This window comes from Etheostoma spectabile, chromosome 20 (assembly GCF_008692095.1).
Source record: "Etheostoma spectabile isolate EspeVRDwgs_2016 chromosome 20, UIUC_Espe_1.0, whole genome shotgun sequence".
Classification (NCBI taxonomy): Eukaryota; Metazoa; Chordata; class Actinopteri; order Perciformes; family Percidae; genus Etheostoma; species Etheostoma spectabile.
The window spans coordinates 3,939,675-3,964,968 of NC_045752.1; the positions used below are offsets into that span (position 1 = coordinate 3,939,675).

At 41.2% G+C, this 25,294-nt stretch overlaps 2 protein-coding genes and 1 long non-coding RNA gene across 3 annotated transcripts in view; 1 reads left to right on the forward strand and 2 right to left on the reverse strand.

Annotated features, from left to right (window-relative positions):
- Positions 1 to 14,456, reverse strand: part of atr (ATR checkpoint kinase) — a 25,946-nt gene extending 11,490 nt beyond the window's left edge. The window contains exons 1-30 of the mRNA XM_032500215.1: positions 14,252 to 14,456; positions 13,981 to 14,072; positions 13,523 to 13,675; positions 12,494 to 13,407; positions 12,252 to 12,394; positions 11,786 to 11,956; positions 11,399 to 11,562; positions 10,963 to 11,115; positions 10,453 to 10,651; positions 10,015 to 10,271; positions 9,601 to 9,797; positions 9,144 to 9,244; positions 8,749 to 8,920; positions 7,921 to 8,076; positions 7,597 to 7,791; positions 7,127 to 7,222; positions 6,829 to 6,918; positions 6,295 to 6,390; positions 5,970 to 6,100; positions 4,977 to 5,120; positions 4,587 to 4,680; positions 4,318 to 4,443; positions 3,939 to 4,145; positions 3,699 to 3,812; positions 3,464 to 3,579; positions 2,974 to 3,094; positions 2,425 to 2,562; positions 2,163 to 2,334; positions 1,289 to 1,455; positions 315 to 479 (exon numbers count right to left, since the gene is read on the reverse strand). Coding sequence (XP_032356106.1) covers positions 315 to 479; positions 1,289 to 1,455; positions 2,163 to 2,334; positions 2,425 to 2,562; positions 2,974 to 3,094; positions 3,464 to 3,579; positions 3,699 to 3,812; positions 3,939 to 4,145; positions 4,318 to 4,443; positions 4,587 to 4,680; positions 4,977 to 5,120; positions 5,970 to 6,100; positions 6,295 to 6,390; positions 6,829 to 6,918; positions 7,127 to 7,222; positions 7,597 to 7,791; positions 7,921 to 8,076; positions 8,749 to 8,920; positions 9,144 to 9,244; positions 9,601 to 9,797; positions 10,015 to 10,271; positions 10,453 to 10,651; positions 10,963 to 11,115; positions 11,399 to 11,562; positions 11,786 to 11,956; positions 12,252 to 12,394; positions 12,494 to 13,407; positions 13,523 to 13,675; positions 13,981 to 14,072; positions 14,252 to 14,304 — 5,097 coding nt within the window. The 5' untranslated portion in view covers positions 14,305 to 14,456. The remainder of the gene's footprint in view (positions 1 to 314; positions 480 to 1,288; positions 1,456 to 2,162; positions 2,335 to 2,424; positions 2,563 to 2,973; positions 3,095 to 3,463; positions 3,580 to 3,698; positions 3,813 to 3,938; positions 4,146 to 4,317; positions 4,444 to 4,586; positions 4,681 to 4,976; positions 5,121 to 5,969; positions 6,101 to 6,294; positions 6,391 to 6,828; positions 6,919 to 7,126; positions 7,223 to 7,596; positions 7,792 to 7,920; positions 8,077 to 8,748; positions 8,921 to 9,143; positions 9,245 to 9,600; positions 9,798 to 10,014; positions 10,272 to 10,452; positions 10,652 to 10,962; positions 11,116 to 11,398; positions 11,563 to 11,785; positions 11,957 to 12,251; positions 12,395 to 12,493; positions 13,408 to 13,522; positions 13,676 to 13,980; positions 14,073 to 14,251) is intronic.
- A 742-nt stretch (positions 14,457 to 15,198) lies between these two features.
- Positions 15,199 to 24,892, reverse strand: LOC116670011 (plastin-1). Its single transcript, XM_032500225.1, has 17 exons — positions 24,338 to 24,892; positions 22,856 to 23,076; positions 22,352 to 22,442; positions 21,071 to 21,231; positions 20,856 to 20,985; positions 20,232 to 20,364; positions 20,068 to 20,149; positions 18,904 to 19,069; positions 18,551 to 18,693; positions 18,376 to 18,459; positions 17,867 to 18,068; positions 17,394 to 17,472; positions 16,512 to 16,626; positions 16,292 to 16,425; positions 16,018 to 16,141; positions 15,812 to 15,945; positions 15,199 to 15,701 (listed from the first exon to the last, which is right to left on the reverse strand). Exons 2-17 carry the CDS (start codon positions 22,859 to 22,861, stop codon positions 15,563 to 15,565), a joined length of 1,923 nt encoding a protein of 640 aa, XP_032356116.1. The 5' UTR covers positions 22,862 to 23,076; positions 24,338 to 24,892; the 3' UTR covers positions 15,199 to 15,562.
- Positions 15,441 to 25,294, forward strand: part of LOC116670027 (uncharacterized) — a 19,772-nt gene continuing 9,918 nt past the window's right edge. Inside the window, exons 1-2 of the long non-coding RNA XR_004326931.1 lie at positions 15,441 to 15,451; positions 21,607 to 21,615. This is a non-coding gene — a long non-coding RNA (uncharacterized LOC116670027). The remainder of the gene's footprint in view (positions 15,452 to 21,606; positions 21,616 to 25,294) is intronic.

Genomic DNA, 25,294 nt, shown 5'->3' on the forward strand with positions numbered 1-25,294 from the left:
TAAATACAATTGAATTGAAATTGAACTGAATTATTTTGGCAAGATTTTAGAAAGCAAATATAGAATACACAGTACATTTGTATTTTTGCTATTAAATTTAACATAGAGAACCAAGAGATCAATTTCTGGTGTTACATTTTAACGTGAACACCATATGTAATACAAAATCTAAATATTATATTGTTTGCATTCTACAGCACTAAATACATTCTAATGTATATACACACATCATGTAGAAGGCTTTCTGGCAGTTCTTTTTTTTTGTAGATGTTTTTACTGTGTGTGTGAGTGTGTGTGTTTGTATTTGTGTGTACCTGGTCTGATTCCAGCTGTATGGCCCGATCATAGCAGGCAGTTGCGTCTCGGAGCAGGCCGATGCTCTCATGCTCCAGTATCTGTTCCCGTAGCGACGGCTCCTCCCTTCTCAGAGCGTTGACCCCCCTCACACCATCAGGCTCATGCATCGCAGCATACAGTCTCTGCAACAGCCAATCATAAAAAAAAAAAAACACTAAACAAAGACTAAGACCGTTTATGACTTTAGCAGCTTCACATTGTGACAGAATGAATGAATGATTAAATGAATGAATGAATGTATGGGTCGGAACCAAAGGGTAGGCTTCAGCTCATATCGGGCCACCCCTTCTCACATTTTTAAAATTAACAACCACATTGTCAAGAAAAAAAATTAACAAGACAAGAACGATAAAATTATACAAAAATACTAAAAAAGGTATACCCATATAACTTTCTACATACATGCATATACACAGTGTCTTTGCATATGCATGCATACACTTATTAATTATATTTTAAGAGAAAATAGTTTTTTATAGTCATGAGGTGTAAATGAGATGTTAAAGAGGTGAGTCAGAAAGGATGTAGGCCTATATTAGCAAATATTTAAGTCCACTTCACTCTTAAACAGAGTTATATACAGTACCAGAAATATTGTTATTATTGAGAAAATGTAGGTCTATATACTCAAATACACGAAGCAGAGTAAGGTAAACATAAGGCAACCCCTTTCATTTTCTTGTTCAGATCCCAATTTTCTGATTGCTCGTAAACCAAATTGTACAATTAATTAAAACTTTTTTCTAATAGCTTCTTCTGTTAAATGACACTAAAAAGTCTAATAACAGTAATTCTGTAAGACATCAACTTTATAGTAATTCATAGCAACCAGTGTCATGCAAAGATTTTTTTATTCCAGTCTAAAAGCAGAGGAATTAAGCACTAACTTTAGCAAAAAATACAATTAAAAGACTGTTGACTTGATGCTGACCTGCAGGAAGGTGAGATGGTCCTGGATGTTCTCCTTGTTTTCTAAGATGTATGCTTCAAAGTGCATGAGGGCACGAGTGTAGGCTTTGGATCGTAGCGACGCCTTGGCCAGAACGTCCTGTGGAATACCTTTCAGGAAGGCCACGACACGCTGATACTCGCCGCTCTCTGCAATGATACGTTCTAGCTTTTAACTTCAAGCGTGAGTAAATCATGCAGGTTAGAGAACAACAAGAATATATGCATTTAAATTTAGTTCCTTGAAATCACTTCTTTTTTTTCTGAACTAATCATTAACATTTTCATGTAAATAAGTGTCTCTTTTGTTGTCATAGATTGTATGAAACCTAAGCATTTTCTAAATACAAATATAAAAAGAAATAGGGTAAATAAAGGGCTGCACAAAATGAGGAAAATATGAAATAAAGCTGATGAATATCACAATAACAATATTACTTGAAATAAATACACAGATATTAAAGCGTGTTCAGGTCTGCATTTCTGCTGCTTTCCGTATTCTGATAAAATACAACAAATTGCTTGTTGAACTTAAAACAAATAAAAAGGAACTCATTACCAACATTCTGTTGTGGAAAAAAATTAAACACTGAATAGAATAAAAAGGCAGCCTTAAAAAGACAATGACAGTTACACTTTAAAGTGCGGCTTTCTACTGATATTTTCTTTTTGGGAGTGTTTTTCACGATATTTTGCAGCCTTTCACAAAATTGTGGCAGTTGATATTGCAATGGCCATAAAATAAAAACTATATATTGTGCAGCCCTAAAACCAATAATCTAACATTCTTTTACTCTAACTTACATGTTTCAGCACTGCAGTGAAAAGCTAGAGACTTGTGCATTGGGGTCACTTACCGTTTTGTTTGGGTTTGGAGTAGAGGATGTGGCGGCTCCACTGTGTGAGGTGAGACATCATGCTAAACACAGTCTGCGTGCTGAGCTGTGATAGGCTGGAGGCTGTCACCTGACCACACTCCGCTTCTCGTCCATCACCTGCTGTCAGCACAGCCAGCATCTCCTCCGTTACCTGGAAGGAGATGCCTTGTTTATGCCAAAAGAAAAACAACGCAAAAAGCTGGACTAGCGTCTTCTGTAAGTTGTACGTGTGTGTCCTCACCTCTTGTTGCTCTGCAGGTGTGCACCCCAGCAGCATGTAGAGCAGAATATGAGGCAGCAGGTAGATTGTAACCTTGTAGTCGTGTTTGATGATGAAACTGCAGCAGGTGAACACTTTGCCGGCCAGCTCATGTCTCACCTGAAACACATGAAAAAAAACAGACAAGACAAGTTTATGCTTTTATAAAGATGATGAAGATTTTGACAAAAGCACATACATTGCTATATTACCTGCCTGAAATTTAATTTATACATTTATTGTCTTCATCTTGATAATCTCAGTGTCTTAAAAATATAATATTTTTCATGTTTGTTCAATGTGCTTGAAACCTTTGCAGGTTTTTTAGTTGTCTTTTAACTCATAGAGAAAAGGCTTTCTCCCGGTTGCTATTTTCACCTCCATTTTGATACTCAAAATGTCAGAATGTTATTAGTTAAACAAGTATTTATAACAAAAAAGTGTTGAGAATCTAACAAAGTGGAAGAGATGTATAATCAATTAGATGTGTATCTGTTTGGCTCTGCAAAAGTGAGCGCTCCATCAGCTTACCTTGCTGATGAGGTATCCGGCCCAGGTGGCCGACCAATCAGAGAATTTGCTGCCTCTCTTGCTTAAGTAAACTGGCTTCTTCAGTTTAGACCAGTTCACCTCCTTCTGACTGCTCTTATACCTGAAGATAGAGAGGGAGGAGAGATAGGGTAAGAAAGAGGACAAAAGAGGTTTCACTTGAGGGATTTGATCCCCTGAATTACGTGTGATACAATTACATTACACAACATGTCATTTAGCTGACGATTTTATCTAAAGCAACATCAAACGGCAAGATTTAAGTGCAAGTACATTAACTTAAAAAAAGCCAAAGTACAAAGAGTCACATGTAAGTGTAACTGTAAGTGCAAGTCCAATTTTTCTTTTCTTTCTTTTTTTAAATCCAAGATCTCCAAGACAGGATCAGAGTGCATATGTGCTGCATGTCTATGTCTATGTGTGTGTGTGTGTGTGTGTGTGTGTGTGTGTGTGTGTGTGTAAACTCGACTACCTGCTGTTAAGGTGTGGTTCTAGTATTTCTTGAATCTGCTCTGGGAATCTCCTCCACAGACGGCGCCCCGGTGAGTCGGTTCGACCGTCACGGCACTCAAAGATGGACAGCAGCTCCTACAGTGCACATGACAGCACACAGACACACATTACTGACATAACATGAGCCAACAAAAAAAAAAGAGACACACACAAATTAAAGTGCAAAGTGAGTGCTTGCACAAGTGTGTGAATACCTGAATTGCATAAGCAGCAGAGTCCTGTGCTCTCACGTCATCGGCGTAAGCCAGAAATGTTCTGGTCAGTTCAGTCAGTAGCTCGTAGGCGAAGTTGGGATCATCAACTCCACTCTGTCCATAGGAAAAAAGAAATTACTTTTACATTTAATTTCTGACAGTGTTCCATTCTGGGGGAATCCCTACTTATCCTCTGTCAAACCAACATATGTATGTCTCTGAATGCAGTCTTTAGCTTACCACAAAGGTGTTGCGATTGCCATGGGTGTGTGTGTGGGACAGGTCCAGACGTCCGGGATCCACGGCCCCCAGCTCCCCCAGACACTCCCCACAGAGGAGCCTGGCCTCTGGGGACGAGTCCTGGCAGCCCTTCAGCAGCACTGACACCAGGCTGGAGATGACCGGCTCCACCGCCTCACTCGCACAAACATGCCGCAGCAGCCACTCCTGCAGTCCACAACATGAAGAAACATGTTTATTCTACGGTTCGGAACATTAGGGTAAGTTTAAGACATGTCTGTAAACCGCAGTGGTGAAAATTCTCTTATAACTTACAAACACGTCTAACAATCTGTGTGTGTGTGTGTGTGTGTGTGTGTGTGTGTGTGTGTGTGTGTACCTGCTTGCTGTGCATCATGTCCCTGAGGCTGGTCAACGCATGGATCCTGACGTCGACGTTTTCATGTTGAACAGCCCTCATGGAGAGCTGCAGTGCTGCGGCCAGGTCACTGCTGCTGGCCGTCAGCTGCATGAATTTAGACATAGCATGTTCTACCATTTAATGTATTTTATGATCTCTAAAACCACTGACAAACAATAACCCCTTGTCAATAACCCTGCATCCGTTAGTAACTTCCTTAGCATGATCATCCTCTTATCTATACTGACCTTCTTGTAGTTCTGCAGAACAGTGTGGATGTCTTTGAGCTCGGGCTGGTCTGGCAGAAAGTAAATCTCATGGAGGTAGTCGTTGACTTCTTCCCTGTGGGAATATTGACAAAATGAAATCACTGCTATTGGAAGTCTGGAATTAAGTGTGGATTGCTTCATTAACCTAAGTACTTTGTTTTGGCATTTATTTGACAGTCAGTGTAGAAACACCCATTCCTAAGAACTATTTTTTAATGTATAAAATGTTGTTTTAACAATGAAAATTGTAATTAAAGCAAGAATTACATGACAATTATTTAGATTTTGCACATATCAATTTGGCATGTGTAGCTTTCTGCACAGGCCTAGTTTGGTCATTCAAAAAAAGAAGGTATTTGTGTGTGTTACCTGTTGTCCAGTATCAGGAAGCGGATAATGGCAGCTGTTTCTTTGGGCTGCAGTGGGATCAGGGGGAGGAGTGCAACAATAACATGACTCAGTAGAGGGCCCAAGTGTGCCGGCTCCACGCTCCTCACAAAACACTCCCACGTCCTGTCCACACAGGAGGGAGGAATTAATACACAGCAGAGGTTTCAGCTAATCACACAGGATTGAGGCATAATTGAGTACATAAAGAGAGTTGAATTGTTCTACGTTCTATCAAGTGTCGAATAAAACAGTGGTGGCTGCCATTCAGTGGTTCAGCTATTTCTAGCAACCTGCCTTAAATGTGGTCAGGGAAAAAAAAAAGGTTGTCAATCTGTCAATCTTGACATATTAAAAGCAATGTCCCAATCCCAAAGTCCGGACTAACAGACTCACAGACTTTAGTGCGCGTTCTCGCAAAATTCATAAGGGCTTAGGGTTGTCCCAATGCGGAATTTTAGGGCGTGAGGGTTTGAGCACCCACTTATCGAGCCCTTTCCGTGAGCCTGCATCGATGCAGACTTTGCCAAAGGGAAATTACCCACAGTTCAAAGCGTTGTGACGTTTACCGCGGAGCCATAGTGAAACTCAGAAATTACAAAAGGTAAACAAGAGCACGACACATGACTACGAAACGGAACGGACCTGTTGTCCAGCTTTTAAAACAAGAATTTGAAAAAAATTATAATCAGCTAACCATCTCCTGTGCCTTGGCCATGTGGAAAGCAACAAACTTAAAATGAACATTTCCTAACTGGCAAGTGTCAGCAACATCTTTGTTATTAATTGTCACCAAGGTAACGTGTGATCTTGTGAAGGGCTGTCCCAATCCCATGTATAGCTATCTGAGCCCATGTGGCCTCACACACACTCACTCACTTAGCACTTGAGATCAATTAAGTCTTTAGTCCTCAGGGCTCACTTTGGGATTGGGCCAATATAGCACAGATAAGAAGTGTGAGTGTGTGTACTCACTGGCAGCAGAGCAGAGGGAAGTCCTCTCTGTACCGGAGGCCTGTGCGGAGTGTCGTCATCATCTTTACTCTGACAGAGCTGATGTGTTTGGAGCCCATCAGTCGCATTAGAGCCATCACACTTGTCAATGCCTGCGCAGAAAACAGGCGGACACTCTCTTTTTACACTTGAAAGGTAAGCAGTATCGCAATGGACAAACATTCATCAAATCAGAGACAATGTTGCTGTGAACGACATTGATCTCAAACGGTAGCGCGATGAACTCTCTCACTGAAACAATACATTATCAAAAATCAATATTAGTTGTCAGTAGTGGCTCACACACCAACTTCTTGCGGTCTTTCTCTCCTGCGCTGGAGCTGAGCAGCTGCATGTTGAAGAAAGCAAGAATTCCCAGCAGCTTTGGCTGCAGGTAGTCCGCCTGTCACACAATGACCAAAGAGAGACAAGTGAGGAAAAATACAGATTCATGTTAAAAAAGAGACGCAATTATGGATTGCTAATGATCTAATTAATATTATATTTAGTGCAAAACAAATGACTGTTCTTAGTAGCTTGCATATGGCTACAACTAACAATTGGTTTCATTATCAATTAATCAATAGATTTTCTATTTGAACAATACAATTGTGCATGTACACTATACCGGAGTCAAAACTCTCAAAAGGTATTTAATATGATATAAAGTATGAATGCATTGTGGGTTGTTCCAAATATAAATTATATTTTAACCTGTCTGTTATAATTCCACAGCATGTCACATAAGCACAAAATATAAAATGTATACAAAATTCCAAACTGTGTATTCTACGCACAAAATTAAGCTGAAATGAACACCACATTAAACTCTGACGCGTACCATGCGTTCAGGGGTGGTGATGTCTCGGGGACCCTGGTACGGGTCATCATTGGAAGCAAAGGAAGCCAGGATTGCCAGACCATTAAACACCTGCGTAGAAATGTAAAACACACATATGAACAATGACTAGTTTTAAACCACATAAGTGAGTTAAATACACATAAAATATATGCACTCAAGAATATACATGGAAAAATACTTAATTTGTAGGGGAACGTGTGAGTGAGTGAGTGTGTGTATGTGTATCTGTCTGTTTGAGTGTGTGTGTGTGTGTGTGGGTGTGTGTGTGTGTTTTGACCTGTTGGTAGTGTTCTCCCAGGCGCAGCAGCAACTCGTTATGAAGACCCTGGAAGTCTTGCCTCAGCAGAGATCCCAGTTCAATCTCTGTCTCACTCTGGGAGAACATTAGGAAAACAAATATAAAAACAGGATGGTAATCTGATTACTTACTATGGACAACAACCATTGCTTTATCCATCAGCCTTGTCACACAGCTGAGACTCACATTGCCAAAGTGATATTCTATTTGATTATTACTCGACTTTTTGGCCAACCTAAATATTAGTTTTTGCCCTAGTTGGTGGACTCTAGTGCTTATTAAGTTATTACGTTAATTTGGGTAACAATGACCTTTTTTGATGAAACCTGTCTTTTTATTTCATTAACCACTACAACAACATGGCCACAATGCCAGACAAATTGTTCTGTTGTCTCTTGAATGTGTAGACAATTACAGATTATAGCAAAGTATGGTACTATTATAAATACCTGTAGGTAGTGGAAAGCCCTCTCTAGCTCTTCTTTAGTGCAGGAACAGACCAGATGGCTGAAGATGTACTTGAAGTTGTTGATCAGGATCTCTCTCCTGTTCGCCTTCAGCTCATTGGCCAGGGTACGGATGAGGGCGGAGCCAGTAGAGTTCGCTTTGGCGGCCAGGTAGGGCAGTAGTACCTGGAGGGTCTTCTGTATATACAAGTAGGCATAAAACCTATATACTTAGAAAACACCCATGGATTTTAAACAGTCTCAAAGTACCACCACAACATACTGTAGACTGTACTTTTGTGTAGTTACAGTACATGTATGACATACAGTGAGGAAGCGGTGGAGGTCAGGAAAATCAAAAGCATGTGCGATCTGAGCCAGGATGTCCAGGGCCAGTTCTCTCTGATTGGCCGATTCGCTGCCCTGATCTGGCGTGCTCCGCAAGGCCGACGCATGGCGTGAATGCAGCGACTCCACCAGGAACTTAACACAGAGAAGAAAGAACTAATGTATGTCTTTACAACAATGAATCGCGGCACACACCTGCAATTCTTCTGAAGTAAAAACTACTTCATCATCTCAATGCAATTCATTACAACAATCAGGAAAGCATGTGATTCTCAAATCATTTTCCACCAACAAAAACACACAATCATGTGGAGACCTTATTATGCCGCAACGATTATTATCATACTATTTGGGCAAACTAAAATTTAACAAAAGAATTAAAAGGCTTAGTAGTCCGAACCTTTATTAGCAAGAGCCCAATTGAAAATGTACACTAATTAGGGTAAAAGGCATTACAGACATTTTTTACTAATATAATATTGTTAATTGCTAATTATTATTCATAGCATTATGGACTTGAAATCTTTAAACGTCTCCGTCAGCATCAGCTTTTAGACCTGGCTTATAAGAGCAACATGGGCCCCCGGATAGGTCAGTTGGTAGAGCCGGGGGCCCTTATATATATAAAGAGGTTTACTCCTCCATGCAGCAGGCTCGGGTTTGACTCCAACCTGCGGTCCTTTGCTGCATCATTCCCCCTCTCTCTCCCCTTTCATGTCTTTAGCTGTCTTCTCAAAATAAAAAGGTTGAAAATGCCCAAAATAATCTTCAAAAAATAAAAATAAGAGCAACATTAAAAATGTGTACCTGGCAAATGGGGTTCTTGTACTGACTGAAGAGGGTCTGAAGTTTCAGACCTTTGGCAGTGGCCAGGGCTCTTATCTGAGCGTAAGCAGCTACAGACACCGGAGACGACTTGGACAACAGACAATGGAGCAGCCGCAGCAGAGAGAACGACACCAAACTACCCTGAGACGCTCTGCCAGAAGAGGAGAGAGATGAACTCATGTAACCAAAACATTTATTTATTTATTTTTAAATATTAAACCATTAAAAAGCTGCAGCAACCTTCCCACGCTGCAGAAGAACTTGTAGAAATAAAACTATATGGAACAGATGAGCATATGATGACAGTAATCCCACTTTGACACAGCTGGGGGTGCTATTCTGTGCTCTGGTGCATAGGCAAAGGTCACCTGTACCTGCCAATCTCTCCAGTGGTGAGGATAAGAGTGTTGCGCAGGTCGTCGTCTCTGTTGAGTTTAGCCTTGTTGAACGCCTCTTTAAGACGGGCGACCAGGAGCTTGGATAGCGAGAAGAAACACACACTCATCATCAACCTCACTATGTTAGATTGTTTTTGTTTTTTTTACTGTATTAACCAAGTCATAATCCCCAAATGATGAGGTAAGGTCTGTTTAAAAAAAAAAGTATGAGCCAAGTAAAATTGTAAAACTCTTTTTACCCCGTTGACTTTTTCACTTAACTGAGGGAATCGTGATTTTAAGGCACATAATAAAATTTACATTAATGTGCATGTTTTCGCAGTAATGACACAAATGGAATTTTATTGAATATTGTGTGCTCTTTCTGTCTTGCAATAATATATTTATATAGCAAAAGTAGACACATTTGAGTCTAACTGCTGAAATTGCTCACCTCACTCAGAGAGCCCTGCTCCGAGTTTCTGCTGGTCTCTGTTAGCAGGAAACGCACTGATTGGCTAAAGCGTATTCTGACCACAGGATCCGAGTCCTCCATAAGACCAATCAGAGCAAAGAGAACTGCCTGGGAGTCGCTGTCTCCACCAACCAGATTCACATGCTGGCAGAGATGAGGCAGAGCTTCTAGGAAAGCTAGGAACGTGAAAAAAAAATAGTTAAAATAATGAAATGACAACAATAAAATGGACCAAATAATACTGCGTTTCAAAATAATCCACAAAAAGATCACAGCAATGTACCGTACATGTATGATGATAATATGTACATAATACATCTAGCATCTTTTAAGCTTTCGGCATGTTGTAAAAGCTCCATGTGGACGAAAACATCAACGCCAACAAAAAAATACCTTGTTTAACACTACTTGGAGCTTGCTTTTTGAGCAGTGGCAGGAAGGGTTTGACAAAAGCCGCCCTGATGGAAGGAAAGGTATTCCCAGCATGCTCTGTTGCAAGGCTGAGTTGGTGGCAGAGGATCTCAGGAAGACAAGAGGACTCTGTGTGGGTGTCACTTAGCTGGGAGAGCTCGGACTGGATACAGCTCAGCTGACCAATGATCCTGGCAAGCTCCTTCCTCACCTGCTCCGAACTGTCCTCCAGTCTGGGACTGCAAATGGTCAAATGTACACCATGAACATAATGGAAAAAAAGTTTCAAGATCTTAATTGAATAGAAAATGATGAAACAATGCAAGCAAGCAATCCAAGCAAGAGAGAACACTTCCATGGTCATTGCATTCCATAATGTTTGATTGCGTGCATACTGTGTATCCATATATAAGTGCGTACAGCAGAGTAGTGCTGATGAGGGGGTGGTGTGAGTTTCCCAGGTGGTGAAGAAGAAGAGGGAAGGCCTTGACTGCCGCTGCTCTCACCACCTCATCTGGACTCAGCAACGTCTTGGTAAACACACACACACGCCACGTCTCACACACACCACCATGCAGAAGGGCCAGCAGCGACACACACTCTGCCTGGATCTCAGACGCTGGAAAAACGCACATAGTTTGATGTTAATTCAGAGTTTTCACAGCTGAAACGGCCTGGTACAATCACTTAAAATTCATTTTTGATGTGATGTTTTTGTTTTGTTTGAGTTGTGATCAGTGTCCAAAATTAGCGCCTTCTACAAGCCAAATGCAGGCGAAATATGCAAGCAACTGCTAGATTTGCTGTACTCATCAATCAAAATACAATGATTGAGTGGCTGGTCAAATTTGAACATTCAATATCCATTTGGCTGGTGGACAAAAAAAATGTAGTTTTGGACCCTGATTGTAATGCAGAAGAAATACTCACAGTAACAGAGGCTGAGTCTATGAGCAAAGGCAGGCAGCCAGGAGGGGAATCCTGAACTCTTATAGGCTGGGATAAACTTGTTTTCCCCTACCCAGGGAAGAGACAGCAAAGCACACACTCGCCGCTGGAGCCCACCCTCACTGTGGCTGCTCACTACAAACACACGCAATAATAAAAACAGATGGTCAACAATGAACTCTGCTAAAAAGGACGTGCTTTTTATTTCTGCCATATACTTCAGCTTGTTTTTACACTCAATAATGGAGAAAAAGGGCAAAGAATAAGGGATATTTTGCTTTAGGTGTGACATCAAATAAATAAAGAGCAAATTAATAACCCAGCAAAAAATAAAAAGCAAATTAATAACCCAGCAAAAAATAAAAAGCATACAAACAGCATCTTTAATGTGTGTTTCTGTGAGTGTATATATCCTTACTTGTCAGGTAGAGGATAGAGTCAAGGACCCTAACAGTAGTCTGGACAGCAGACTGAAAGTAGTTCTGGTTTAAGCCAGGTTCAGGGCCTCGTTCTAACACTGACTGGCAGCTCTTCAGGGCCCTGCCCAGAGTCTCAGTGGGCACCCAGAGAAGAGGAGAAGGACTGTCAACGAGACCGAGAAAGAAAGAGTGACAGAATATGCGACTATGCTCAATATAAGAAAAGATGTCGCAAAACTGCAGTCAACAAAGTAGGTAATTCTTGTAGTCAGTTGATAGACAAAACATGTTCAAAATATTGGAAAGTTTGCATTTCCGAGTGTAAGACATGAAAAGAAAAAGAGAAAGACAGAGAGCTGGAAGGATAGCATGTGTTTGTGTATTACCTGGTGGGAGAGGAGCAGAGGGCGGCCAGGTGAAGAATGAGGGCCAGACCCTCAAGAGCAGAGAGAGTCTGTTCGGTTTCAGGTCCATCAGAGTTCAAAAAGGTCAGCAGCTCCTCCAGCCGACTGTTTACCACAGCCCAAACCTCACTGCCAGCACGCATGTCCACCTCACTTAAGACACAGAGACACAGTCATTTTAAATAACAGGATGTGAGGTGAAATATCAAGTCTATACTGACACAAAAAAAGATATGGAAAAAAATCAAGAGAGATCCACATAACTGAGCAGCTACAGCAGAGAATCTTCAACAGATTTGTTACACATGTGAGAGAATAATTGAAAACATAAGATGTACAGTGTTGTATTTCGCTGTATGATATCATGTAATGCTCTATGCCGTCTTTTACGCCACTAAATTTAACCACTTCTACGATAAAACACAGTTCTGAATGTTTATGAACTCACGCGGCTGATGATTTGTTCATTTTGCGGATTGACTTGGTGGCAGATTTGCAGGCTTTCTTGGCAGCGGTCTCTCCATCTACTGACTTCTGCATCACCATAGCGCTCTCAGCCTTCAGTGCAGCTTGGAGAAACCCCTCCGCACACTGCAAAACACAAGCACCACAGATATTGTAAAGGGGGTGAGAGAGAAAAGTTGTTACGAACATTATACCAGCAAAACAAGATGAAGAACAGAATTGTACCTCAGCCTGTTTTTCTGTTCCAACGGTGCGTGCCAGCGTCCTGCAGACCTCTGTGACTCGCTGCCTTCTTAACAATGCAGCACTTTCATAAACCATGGCGACAGACAGCAAGAAGCTGAACAGCAAACAGAGTGATTCGGTAACCTCAGTCCCCAACTTGACATCTGACCCTCCAAGGGTACAAACACACTCGAACATCTGCGAGAGGTAGATGGGCTCAAAGTGTGAGTGAGAGACACCAGATGACTGAAACACACAGCGAGTCAGGTGCAGCAGCTCGCCATCATAGGGATGTTTCTCATCTAGTTTTGTGTTTGCTGTGCACGCGTAAGAGTGTGTTTCCAGCAATTGAAGGTAGGCCGTGAAGAACTCGTGGCCCTGCATCTCAGGAAACCCTCTCAGCTCCACTAGTCGACTCAGCATCACCATTGAGATCTTCCTCAACCTGCTGTTGCCATTGGCCAGGAAGGAGCAAGCCGTCTCCCAGGCCACACTGATGTCATGAGGGGAGAGCACTCCCCGGAGGGCGTCAGTTACGACACCGATCGTCACGGCGGTCAGCGACTCCAGGGCAGCAGGCGAGGCGAGAACAAGAGGAGAGGGCTTAAGGTACGAGGTGACACAAACGAGGGAGATACTGAAGCACTCGAGAGTAACAGGCCATCGGCTCTGCGTGTAATTTCCCAAAGAGTGTCCATTTCCTGCCAATGTGGAAATATGAGAGTACAGGATGTGGCTAAGGTCCTGGGCCAGGACAATGAGCTCCTGAGTGAGGCGGTTGAAGATGAATGGCGCCCTCGCTCTCAGAGTGTGAAGTAAAGAGCACAGCACAGCAGAGACCCGCCCGTGGATGATGTCACAGTCTGGAGCTGCGGCCACACGAAGCAAACGCACGGCCACCCACTTACTAAAGTCTGAATCAAGGGAGGGATGAGGAGACATGAAGGTGGAGGGGAAAAGAAAAACACAAAATAAAAAAAACAGATCTCCAAAAAAATGTAATACTGCCGCTTTTTGAAGAGCTCTTACCAGTAGAGCTCTGTGTGGTGTCCGGATACTCAGCAGGTTGGCAGGCAGGGTTGGTGAACATCAGAGACGAGGACTTGATGATATGCTGCACAAAGTCCAGCAGCATCACACAGGCCGGCTCTGAACTGGACTTCTTATTCAGCCCTAGAGCAACTGAAGAACACAGACAATAGATTTTTTTTTTTTTTTTTTTTTTACTTACTGATTCACAACCTGGGGGACCAGGACTTTTCTGATGGATGTTGCAACCCATCACCTTGAAGGGTGATGGGAAAGGTACAGTAGTAACATTCGGCCATAACCTCTAATCATTTAAATACAACAACACAAGAAAAATGACTTGATCAGACACAGCTGACAGTCTTCAAATGCGACCAAACAAGCTTTACTAATCTGTCAGGTGTTTTTATTATTGTGTCCACCAATTGTAAGCGCTTTGAGATTTCTTAAAAACTTACCGACATCGACATCCGTCAGTATTCTGTCAATGAACTGACAGAGGATCTGTCGAGGTTTCTGCACCGCCTGGTCGTACTCAGCGGCGCTGGCACTGCAAATAACAACACGGTGTAACGGTATTTATGGTAACAAGGTACAACGAAGGTTTTCATTAACTTAACTAAGTGGCCTATATGTGAAAGAGAGGGCTCAGTTCAACCTAGCTAAGTAGAGTCTGACATGCTGTTAACAGCGTAGCTTAGCCAACTTTAGCCGGTGACCGTTGCTCACCTAGCTAGCTCCTGAAGAGCCGGTATCATGGCAGACATCTCCAGTCCTTCCATTTTTACAGGCGCTTAGTGTGTTGCTACTTGGATAACTTCTTTAAAATTTTATATCAAAGATATCTTAGGGGAATTTTAACTAGGACACTTCTACATGTCATGTCCTGTCCATCCTGTCAGGTCTTTCGAAAACTTTCGCTCCAAAAATGACGTTTTTGTTTTGGTACGGCGGCCTTCGACGGTCAATCCACCTGAAGATAAACTCGAACTACGAACTGCTCCCCCTGGCGAGGTACTTGCTAATTACTTACCGTAAAAGGTATGGCTTACATTAACCAATGCATAAATATGTTCGCATAATTTGTATGTTGCAACTGGTAAGGGTGTGTGTAATTGTATATAATGTTAGGTATTAAAAAATACATCATACGTTTTTGTTGATTATTTTATTTTAATGATCTGAATCTGCAAAATAACTCCTTAGGATAAATATGGTGGAGTAGAAGTATAAAGTAGCCCAAAATAAAATTACAAGTTTGTCAAAACTGTACCTAAGTACAGTACTCGAGTAAAAGAAATTAGTTACTTCTGTGTGAATGCTACCTTTTTGTGTGACTCAGTATAATGTCTCCTTTTAATTTGACACCAACAAAAAGGTTGTTTCTTTAGTGCATACATTCATGTAGAAATAAGTTACTCATATACTGTATATACAGTACTACATGGTGTTTTATAGTGAAAGTTTGTTTTTACGTATGTTCTGCTTACTTTGTGCATTTAATCACATTAGAGATGCACATAATGACTCACTCATCCAAGACGAGAAAAGCTACTTTGTTTGAGTTTAAGCACTATTTTTTTCCTTTATTTACCTAGGCATGTGTGTTATGCATAGGTAAATAAAGGAAAAACACACACACACACACACACACACATATATACAAGGCTGCTTGGTACATTTAATTGATTCTCTTTAATAATTAAATAGCAATATTAAGTGCACAACATTTACAGGCATAAAGGGAAGGTCTGCTCTGATAGCAGAAGAAGATAAATACAAATATAAAATAAAGCAAACGACAATTATGAGCTTGCTCTCTAAAATCACAGATAACAAATGCAGTGGCTTTGCTGATAAGAAATGATTTCCAACTTTGGGTAGGCTTATTGTCGTGATTGTCTTGCTTCGATCACAGAAAGTTTAAAGGTCAAAGATATGTATGATGATGGAAAAGATGGGGGAAACAATGATAAAAAAGTGCCTAGAAACCAAATGTATCTTGGTGGTTGGTTTCCAGGTGTTTTGTTTATGTCCGTTTCAGCGTTTGGCCTTTTTCAAACTGTGGCCCATGAGGGAGGCGAACAGCGTCATCACCATCTTAGGATTCACTTTCACCAAATCCTCAGGCAGCGCGTAGACACGAGCTCCGATCTTACGAGCCAATGAGATTGCATACCTGGGAAAGGAACAGGAAGATAGAGAGAGAGCAGTTTGAAGTCTTTGATCTTGTGTCAAATACAAAGTTGCAAAAAGAGAGAGAAAAAGTGTTGATATTTTGTCTTTTACTTTGCGTTGTTGAGTTTTTCAGCATCCTTCAGCCATCCTTTCTCGCCTCTCTTCACCATGTCCCACTTGATGGTACCGGGAGCAATGGCGTCGATCAGGTCAATCACTGGCAGACTGGTGCTGATCAGTTTGTCCTGCAGAAAACAAGGAAACAGGGTCAAATGCAGCCTTGAGTTTAATCAAATACACCATACACACACACACACCTTGAAGCTGCTGATCTGTGTATCTTTTCGTTTCTGGCTTAAGGTGGTGTTAACCCAGCTGAGGATGAGCTGATCTCCGACCTTCTCTCCATCACCCAGATCTGACAACACCTGCACCGTGTACCTGAAGGATAACAAGCAGGATGGATAACTCAAACTGTACAGGGAACTGTTGTATCCACAACACTAAAATAGATTTGTAATGGAGAGTCTGTCTTTCCCAGACAGATTACTACAGTCCTATGTCCCACAGCTTTGGACAGTGCATGTATACCTCCTCATCAGCTGCCAGATCAGCGCCAGGGTGTGCATTCGGCTCCCCTCATTCAAGTTTTCTCCTCCGATGCCAACCAGAGAGAAGTGAGCCACATTCCTGCCCAGCTCTACAGCGTAGTTACAGTTCTCCAGCTAAGATATGCAAAGAAAAACAGTGTTAACTGTTTTTCTTTTGTCTTCAAAAGGTTTTTCTTTGGTGTAACTTATAATGTGGACACCTTCTTCATATTGGCCCCCAGAACAGGATAAGGCGGGTTGTTGACTCTCTTCCAGTTCACCGGCACATCAACCTTCTCATAGAGCTGCATGATCACCAAACCATCACACAGGTCACTGCAGAAGATGCAACACATAGAGAAAAGTGAGGAAAACAAGTGCAGCAACAGCTGCATTCTTGCGACAAGATTGCATACAAAACGGAATTATAGAAGAAGAAAAAAAAAAGTCACAAAAATGTATAAGATTTATACCATGCTAAGTTTGGTTTACTATCACTAATTCTAACTAACTAAGGTATAACATATTCTGGCTTTTTGCTAGTAAACATCAAAGAGTAACCTTATTTTTAAGCAATGTGAACAAAAAAAGAGAACAGAGGACAGAGAACAAAATTAAGTAAATCAATGGTCAATTTTAAATTAGGAGGCTGTTAACAGAAGCTGTGATAATGTGTAAAAATGAAGTAATAACAATACTATTTCAGCCGTAACCCTTGAGCAAGGCACCTTGTTCAACTCTCTGCTCAATGTCTACCAGTATTTATTTATATGACACCTTTCAAATACAAGTTTAGAGTAGTGCATAAGAACTGCTCTGAACTATATAAAACAATGACTATACTCACGAGAGCACATCAAATATGTAAGTTAAAAATGTAAATGAAATAAATAGAATTAAATGGTAAGTGTGAAGCTGAATAAAAGCCAATTTGTGAACATAATTACCAAAAGAGGACACTGATTGTTGCTTGCCTAAATGTTCAAATTGCCCTCATTACTGGTTGTACTTTGTATAAATAGGTACTGTAACTGTAAGAATGTTAAGCATCCCTCCCCCTCCTTGATAAGATTAATCCCACTAATGGGTAACTGATGACATACCAGTATAGGTGGTTGACATATGGAGAAACACCAAGAGAGTTCATCCAGTTTCGAAATGTTTTCTCTTCGTTGGACTCAGCTGGAAAGACATGAAGACACGATAAACACATAATCACCTTCTCTACCAGCTGTTCAGATTACAGTTACTGTCACCAGATAGGGATGCCTTAGGACCAGCTATAGATTACATACAGTGTATATGGATTTATGGCTGCCATAACTTGTCACACCTTGAAACATTTATTTTCTTTGGACTTTTTTATTGGATTTACTGTGTAACCTGTGTGTCTAGCTTTTTGTGTGTCTTTAGTTCCCTGCACATTCCCATTATTAGGGTGCACATTCTGTGAGTGTGTTTGTGTCACCATTTGATAACTTGATTTTAATTTTGGTGTTGATAGAAAAGCAATGAGCAGCCTCAAGACCATGACATAATGCAGCCAAATATCTTTTTAGTGAGGGATGTGTCTCACGCTCTATGTGGGCAGTCTCTATGCCGTTGCCGTTGATCTGAGCCTTCTGCAAACCAGAATGCATGTTGTACAGGTTGGCAACGAAGGCCAAGTTGAGTTTGCTGTTCCCAGATGTGACGTCATGAGGAGAAACAAACTGCCTGCAGTCCAGCCGGGCCGCCTGTTGCAGCATCAGCTCAGCCCTTCGGTCCAAATCCCGCTCCTTCACAAACCACACAAAACAGACGTGTGTACATGCACGGTACATATACTGTATATATATAATCACAAGAAAATCCAATAGGAAAATCACTTCATTTAGTGTGCATCTGCAGGATAATATAAAGCAAAGAGAGAGAGAGAGAGAGAGGCAAAGAAGATCTACAAATAGCATTTTAAACAATACACCCTTAAAAATAATTATTCATTTTTATCATATTCATCAGTTTCAGGTTCACAACTCCATCATCTACACATTTGACATTATCCACTGTGATTTCAGAACTTTGCAAAAAAACGAGCCGACTCACATTGAGGCCGCTCATGTCGATCTTGACGCTCATTTCGTCTTGGAGGGCAATCTGGTCCAACAAGTAGAAGTAGGCTCGCGAGTCCTGCAGTGGTACAGTACAAGAAGGGGTTACGCTCTTGTTTTGGTGTATTGCCCGTGTGTGTGAGTGTGTGTTTTTTTTCTCTGTAGGGGACCTTAATGTTATCACTGAAGTTGCTGATGGTGCTTGTTCCTGCGTTTCTTAGATGATAGTTGACCCAGCGAAGCAGCAGCTCCTCAGGGGAGAGAGACATCAGATGGTCCAGACTCTCATTGTCTGTCAGAAGGGCCATCAGACCTAGAGACACACATGCTGTTAGTTTAGCAGTGTCCATTCAACGTAGTATGTTAATATTTTGAGGGTTAAAGGGCTTAACTTCAAAACTGTTCTTTTACAAATGATAGCATTCCTGTTTAGAATGAAAACTACCTTCCGACTACTGTGCAGAATGGTAAAGTTATTGCGTGTGTGTGTGTGTGTGTGTGTGTGTGGGTGTTTGTTGCTGACCTTCGTTCCTGCTGATTTCTATCTCAGCAAAAAGGCCAACCTTGATGATCTGCCAGAGCAGTCCCAGGACTAAATGGGGTTTCCCGGCCATCAGATCATGGGCATCGATGCTCACCACCATACACCCAATCGCTGAGGCTGAGTTTAGAGCCAGGACCAGATTCTCCTACGAATGTAAATGATTTGTGTAGGATCGTGTTCATTTTAGGCCCAAAGTCAGAGATTTTATAGCCAAACTACAGCACTTTTGCAAATTCTGTTCTGACAGCTCAGCAAAAACAAACTGACTGTGGCCTGAATCCTCCTATAATAATTAACTTATTATAAATTAAATCCAACCGTCTGATCTAGCTCTTTTTAGACGATGGATGGCTGGATGACAAAATAACAAATATGTGACAATGCTTTTTTTTAAATGTTTATCTCTACACAGAGGAGGCAACTACAGAATTAGAAAGGGATATAAAACAGAAAGAGTAGAAAGTATGCAGTAAAAAGTTAATATATTACAAGCTTTGCACAGTGCAACGATATTGGACAACCAATGCTATATCTTAGAGATCCACAATTATAATTGTTGTCTTAGTTGACATAAACCCGCAACTAGGAGTTAGCCACAGGAGTTGTTTGGTTAACTGCTCTATAAAATCTAATACATTCTGAAAATCATATGTCACATTTTCCTCCTACTTTATAAGTTCTTGTTAAAAAGAATAGCTTTGCAATTTGGTAAATGTTTTATTTGCTGTGTTGCTAATTGAGAATAATACCATTCTCATTTCTGTCTGTTCAATATTGGAGCAGACAGCCAGTTAGTTTGACTTAGCATAAAGACTGGAAACAGGTGGAAACAGGTGGAAACAGCTAGCCTGGCTCTGTTCAAAAATTCCAAAAATGCACCTCTAACATCTCAAAAGATTATTAATTAAAACGTGATGTCTCGTTTGTTTAATTCACACCGAAAAAAGCAATCTTCTCATTTGACTTATGGCCAGAAAGCAAACAAGCATACTTCCCAAAATGCCAAACTATTCCTTTACAAATCTTGTGCTTTTTCTACGCCTTGCACGTCTCATTATATGTATGCCTGTAAGGATCATAATACATTACATATTTCTCAGTATTTGTATTTGTCTACTAAACTCTTAAAAAGCTAACACTTACTGTCATTGTGAAGGTGGCAAGTTTCTTAGTGTTGATGACTCTTTCGTCTATCGTGTCAGGCTGAGACAGGTTGATCATTTTGCTTAAAGAAAAAAAGGAGTGTGAGTAACAAAGTGTCATTTCAGACATGTGTAATCTCACATTCTTCTTTGTGTGTGAGTTACCATAACAAGATGCCATCACGGACAGAGGTGAAGAGGCTTTCATCATCGGGGTTCATGGGCAGCAGATGTTGGCAGTCTGGATCCTTCGCCAAGGCTTTGTTGATCCAGTTGACAAAAGCCACCTTCTCCTCATCTAAACACACACAAACACACAAACACACGCACACGCGCGGACACACACACACACACACACAGAGTCACATAAAAAGACACATGTATGAAGACAGCTCAGTCCGTATTTTCTGTTTCTTCCTGCAGTCACACAAATATACTATTGTTATGTTGAGCTTTCTGGGCCACCAAGGGGAGAGAGAGTAAGAGAGAGAGAGAGAGAGTAAGAGAGCAATGCATTTAGAGCTGCTGGCTTGCTAAGTGTAAGTCATGGACAGGTTGACTGTCCTTGTGCCTCAGTATTCCATCTGCACTCTACAGCCTTATTACACAGCTCAATGCTTATAAGCACCGGACAAACACACACACACACACACACACACACACACACACACACACACACACACACACACACACACACACACACACACACACACACACACACACACACACACACACACACACACACACACACACACACACACACACACACGTACGCATACTCTCTCACACCAGAGTAGGAGTGCTGCGTTCCCTCGCAGGAGTTTCCTGATGTTCCTCCGAAGGAGCGGATCCCATCTTTCCTTGTGATAGTTTTCCTAAACGTCTCACTGAACTCCTTGCTCTTCAGCTCTTGATAGATCTGAACATGGACAGGCTGTGTTACTCCATGCAAGGTTTTGAAGAGTAAGTTTGTATATTTGCTTACAAGCGGCATCAGAACTCACAGAAACAAATTCCTCAAAGCTGATCTTCTCGTCCTTGTTGGTGTCTCCAGCGATGAAGGCCTCCATGATCTCTCGCACCTTGTAGCCCGGCAGGGAGAAACTCGCCTCTCTGAACAGCTCCTGGAGCTCAAAGTCGCTCACGAAGCCGCTGTTATCAATATCTGAACAGAAACACAGAGAACCACACACACACACAGATACAGTAAGTCAATTTGCTGTACAGAAATGTAATCTGAGGTTAATGTGCTCAGTATTATAGTAAACTTTGTCCTCCATATATGTTGAATTGTATGCTTGACTTCAGCTGACCTGCTGTGCACACTGACCATGTTTTCTGGCTTGCGGTTTCCCAAAATGAAGCCTTAGTGTGAACATGAGATGTGAGGGAGCAACCAAAGAATGATTTTGCGTTTGTGTTTTTTCCATTGACAGGCTTAAAAAGGTCAAAGTATCCGGTGTCTCATAAGAATAAAAGAGGAAAAATGTCCAAACAATACTAGTGGCATCTGTCATCTGCCACTTTGATCCAGACTCAGATATTTGTGGTACCTAGAGGATTTGTTGATCCTCTGACTTCAAAAACAATGTAATACAGATTTTCTGTTATCATTGATCTTGTGGCAGTAGATGCCATCACCACCGTCAGCTTTTGTTGTACTTTGGGTATATTGTTATTACAGTAAACTAATATTAGGTAACAGTGATACCATTGATAAAAAAACAGACTAAATAAACTAAATTGTGATACCGTACAGCATAGAAACCAGAAGTATGTATGTACAAACATATTGCACAATTTACTTACACTGTTCCTAAGGCTTAGGATGGATTAAATGCAGAGATTGAATTTCACTACATTGTACTGTACAGTTTTATGTGACTCATAGGAAAAGAAGTAATGTTTCCAACCTCTCAGAGCCACCAACCTGTCAGATTGATCCGACCCCCAGTTTATCTTTTGTGCCTTGTCATTGTATTCCATACAGTAATAACCTACAGTGTAACCTTATACCTTAATTAAAGGATACTGATAACTATCATCAGATGTTATCATCATGATGCACTCATGATAACTGACTGATACAATCTGGCAATGTCTTATTATTATATCTGGAACTATCTCACACGCATAGTACATCCACTCAATAACCCAGGCAATAAAAATACTTACATAAGAGTCATGCTTTATGGTCAGCTGTAAAACTGTTACTAAGGCCACAATTCCTATCGATAGAATCCAGTCAGGTTAGGTGTGTGAATGCATGTGAGGGGGAAACTGACCAATTCTATTAAAGGCCTCCCTGAGATCTTCCAGGTCGTCTCGGGAAATCTGGGTGACATGATTCTCCATTTTAGCTCCTTCTTTATGCACCTGGAAACACACATAGACACACACACACGCACGCACACACATGCACACGCACACGCACACACACACACACACACACACAGTTCTGGATCACAACGTAGAAGCTCAATTGCAAGATGGATCAATACTCTATGTTGACATAACAAGGGTTTGTGCTTCACTTTAACGCTGATAGCGATTGGATAAAAGTAGAAGAACAATTAGGAAGTGTCAGGTTATAAACTGGAATTTATCCATGGTAGCCTTGTGACTTCTCACTGTCATTTATTTACTCTGCACCGACGATTCACACGCACACTCGGGCATATTCACACACCTGCGTTTCTTCATAAAACTCCTGAAGCATTAGCTTAGCCTTTTCCACTAAAGCGTCCCTTTGGTTCTTTACTTGAGGAGACAAAGGAAAGACAGAGTACCTTCATAAGAGCTTCCTGTTAGTCCTGCTGTGTTGAGTTATAAGCCTCTGGGTGCAGGTCCTTCTGGACTGGCTACATGAGTTGAGTCTTCCAGAGTGCTGCAGGGCTTCAGACCGGGGAAGAGCGGAAGCTGGATCCCAGAGAGGCTGGTGAGCTGATTATCTCACCAAGGAGGAGTCACTCAGGAGACACATACAGTGGAACTTTGGCCTGCCTGGACCCTGGGACAGGCGTAGTCTGACAGTTAACATTTAACACCTCAACTGTGTCATCATGTTATTGTCTACAGAATGAGAATCATCAGTTTATCTCTTCCAGGCAATTCATTGGCAGTTGTAGTGCATTAACCTTTACTGGAGAAAGCATAACAACTTACATAATCAATAAAATAGTACGTGTAGCATATCCACACACTGATGTCTGTATGTCCGCATTTTGGCATCAGGTGCTTCTATGCAGCCAGTTTTGCCCTGATTGGAACCTACCAGTCAGACATATATCTTAGACTGTTAACCAATGTGCTCTTTAAAGAGGACTGACCTTATCTTTAGCCCTAACCATTGCTCTAGACATAACCTTATCCATATTCCATTCATAGGGAATATTTGCTATCTTGCCAAGAGTTAAATGAGAAGATTGATACTACACTCCCACTCACTTTACCACGTTCTTTCAGGTCAAAGTGACTTCCTGGAGTCTCCACTGGTTGCCCGGCAAGTGATTCTTTCCAAAAAAATAACCTCTCGTAAAACCACAATTTGCCATTTTCTTTCAGCTTTGATTTGCGCATGAATAAAACAATCCACATATTGTGTTAATTAGTAAGCTGTGGAGGTGCTGATAGGCAGATGTTGTTACCATTGGATGGAGCGCTTCACTGTTTCCCCAATACCTACACGCTAAACTAAGCTAAGCTAATTGTGTCCTGGCTCCGGGCCTATTTCATTGAATATTTTTTATTTCAATTACAGCAGAATTTCAATACATATGAATTGAGTAAATAATTGTTAAACCTACATTTCCCCATCCTGCTTGCTGCATTTTGTAGGAAAATAGTATTTGGGATTAAGGAGTGTTTCTAGTGTCACATTTTGTATTTGTGTCAAACATGTTTAAAACATGAGGCCCGTCTCACTGCCACACAATGCCCTGTAACCTGAGGCACAGAGCCAACTGCATCACTTGGATTAAACTGCTCCACTTTACCGCAACAGTCAACTTTTTATTCTTTAACACATGGAATTGCCTTAAAGCAGAGTAAACTTTTTTTTTATTGCTATGCCTTTTTTGTTATATCTTCAAGAGAATTGGTTGTGATGCTCTTCCTAAATCACTGTCCTTTGACCTATATGTTTAGGCTAGTAAACTTCCGCAGCTGCAGTATATTAGAGTTTGCCAATTGTACATTGTGCAGCAAAGTTTACATGTGTTTTAATTTAGTCAAACTGTAATGTAAGGAAACAATAGAAGTAAGGAGCTTACATTCGGTCCCATGCAGGCTGAAGGGCTTAGAGTCCGGAGCAGTGCAAGTCCAAAGTGAAGAAAATAAAAAAAGATCAGCTTGCTACAGACTTCTTTTCACTTCTCTCCTTTTCTATCACTTTTCAAACACTCCTCACCCCTTTCTTGTCTTCACCTCACCTCCTTTGTACCTGTCAGCTTCTCCTTTCACTTCTACCACTGCTCTATAAGACACACACAATCCCATAACCAGTTAAAACAAAGGCACAAGGCTGTGCAAAATGTTTCTCTCATGGCTCAGACAAACATACTTAAGACCATTTTATACCTGTTCCTTACAAAGTTACACCGTATCTAAAATTTGAGTCAAACTCCACGCAGATAAAGGTCTCCATCTTTCTATCCCCCCCCATTCAGGTCTCTCAACTCAGACACCTGATCAGCCCAGGTTCACCCTGTGACTCTGAGGTGCTCTCCGGTTACCCTCCCCAGCTGAATGCAGCTCCCAGGTAAGTTCTCCCCCTCCAGCCGTTGATGCACCAGCCACAGTTTTGGGTTGTGGACCCTGAGCCAGGATCAGTTGTTGGTGTAAAAGTGTAACAGCCGGCCACAGACATTCTCATAAGCCTCCTGCATTATTCACTGGCAACTCCAAGCACATGCGCAGGAAGGCAAATGTGAAGGCAGGCATGCACACAAATAAATAAAATAGTCTGATTTCATATAGAGAGTTCTAATGATGCACATATTTTCATACTTGCATACAGTGAGCTTAGAAATACTTTGAAAATAAAATGAATTGCCTTTATGAGCTTAGTAGAAAAAAATACTTCTACTAAAACAATAGTGATATCAGTATTATTATTGGAGTTGAAGACATACATTTAAAGGATTATTATACTGATCATATGTTGCACACACTGGTTTTGCACACATTTTAAATGACTAATGACTAAATTAAATACTTTTTCTCATTTA

What these genes read in the sequence shown, in the direction of transcription:
- LOC116670011 (XM_032500225.1), bottom strand. An exon ending in AACGCAGCACTCCTACTCTG is followed by an intron (nt 20,365 to 20,855) that starts GTGTGAGAGAGT and finishes GTGTGTGTTTAG; the next exon opens with ATGAGGAGAAGGTGGCTTTT. An exon ending in CGTGATGGCATCTTGTTATG is followed by an intron (nt 20,150 to 20,231) that starts GTAACTCACACA and finishes TTTTTCTTTAAG; the next exon opens with CAAAATGATCAACCTGTCTC.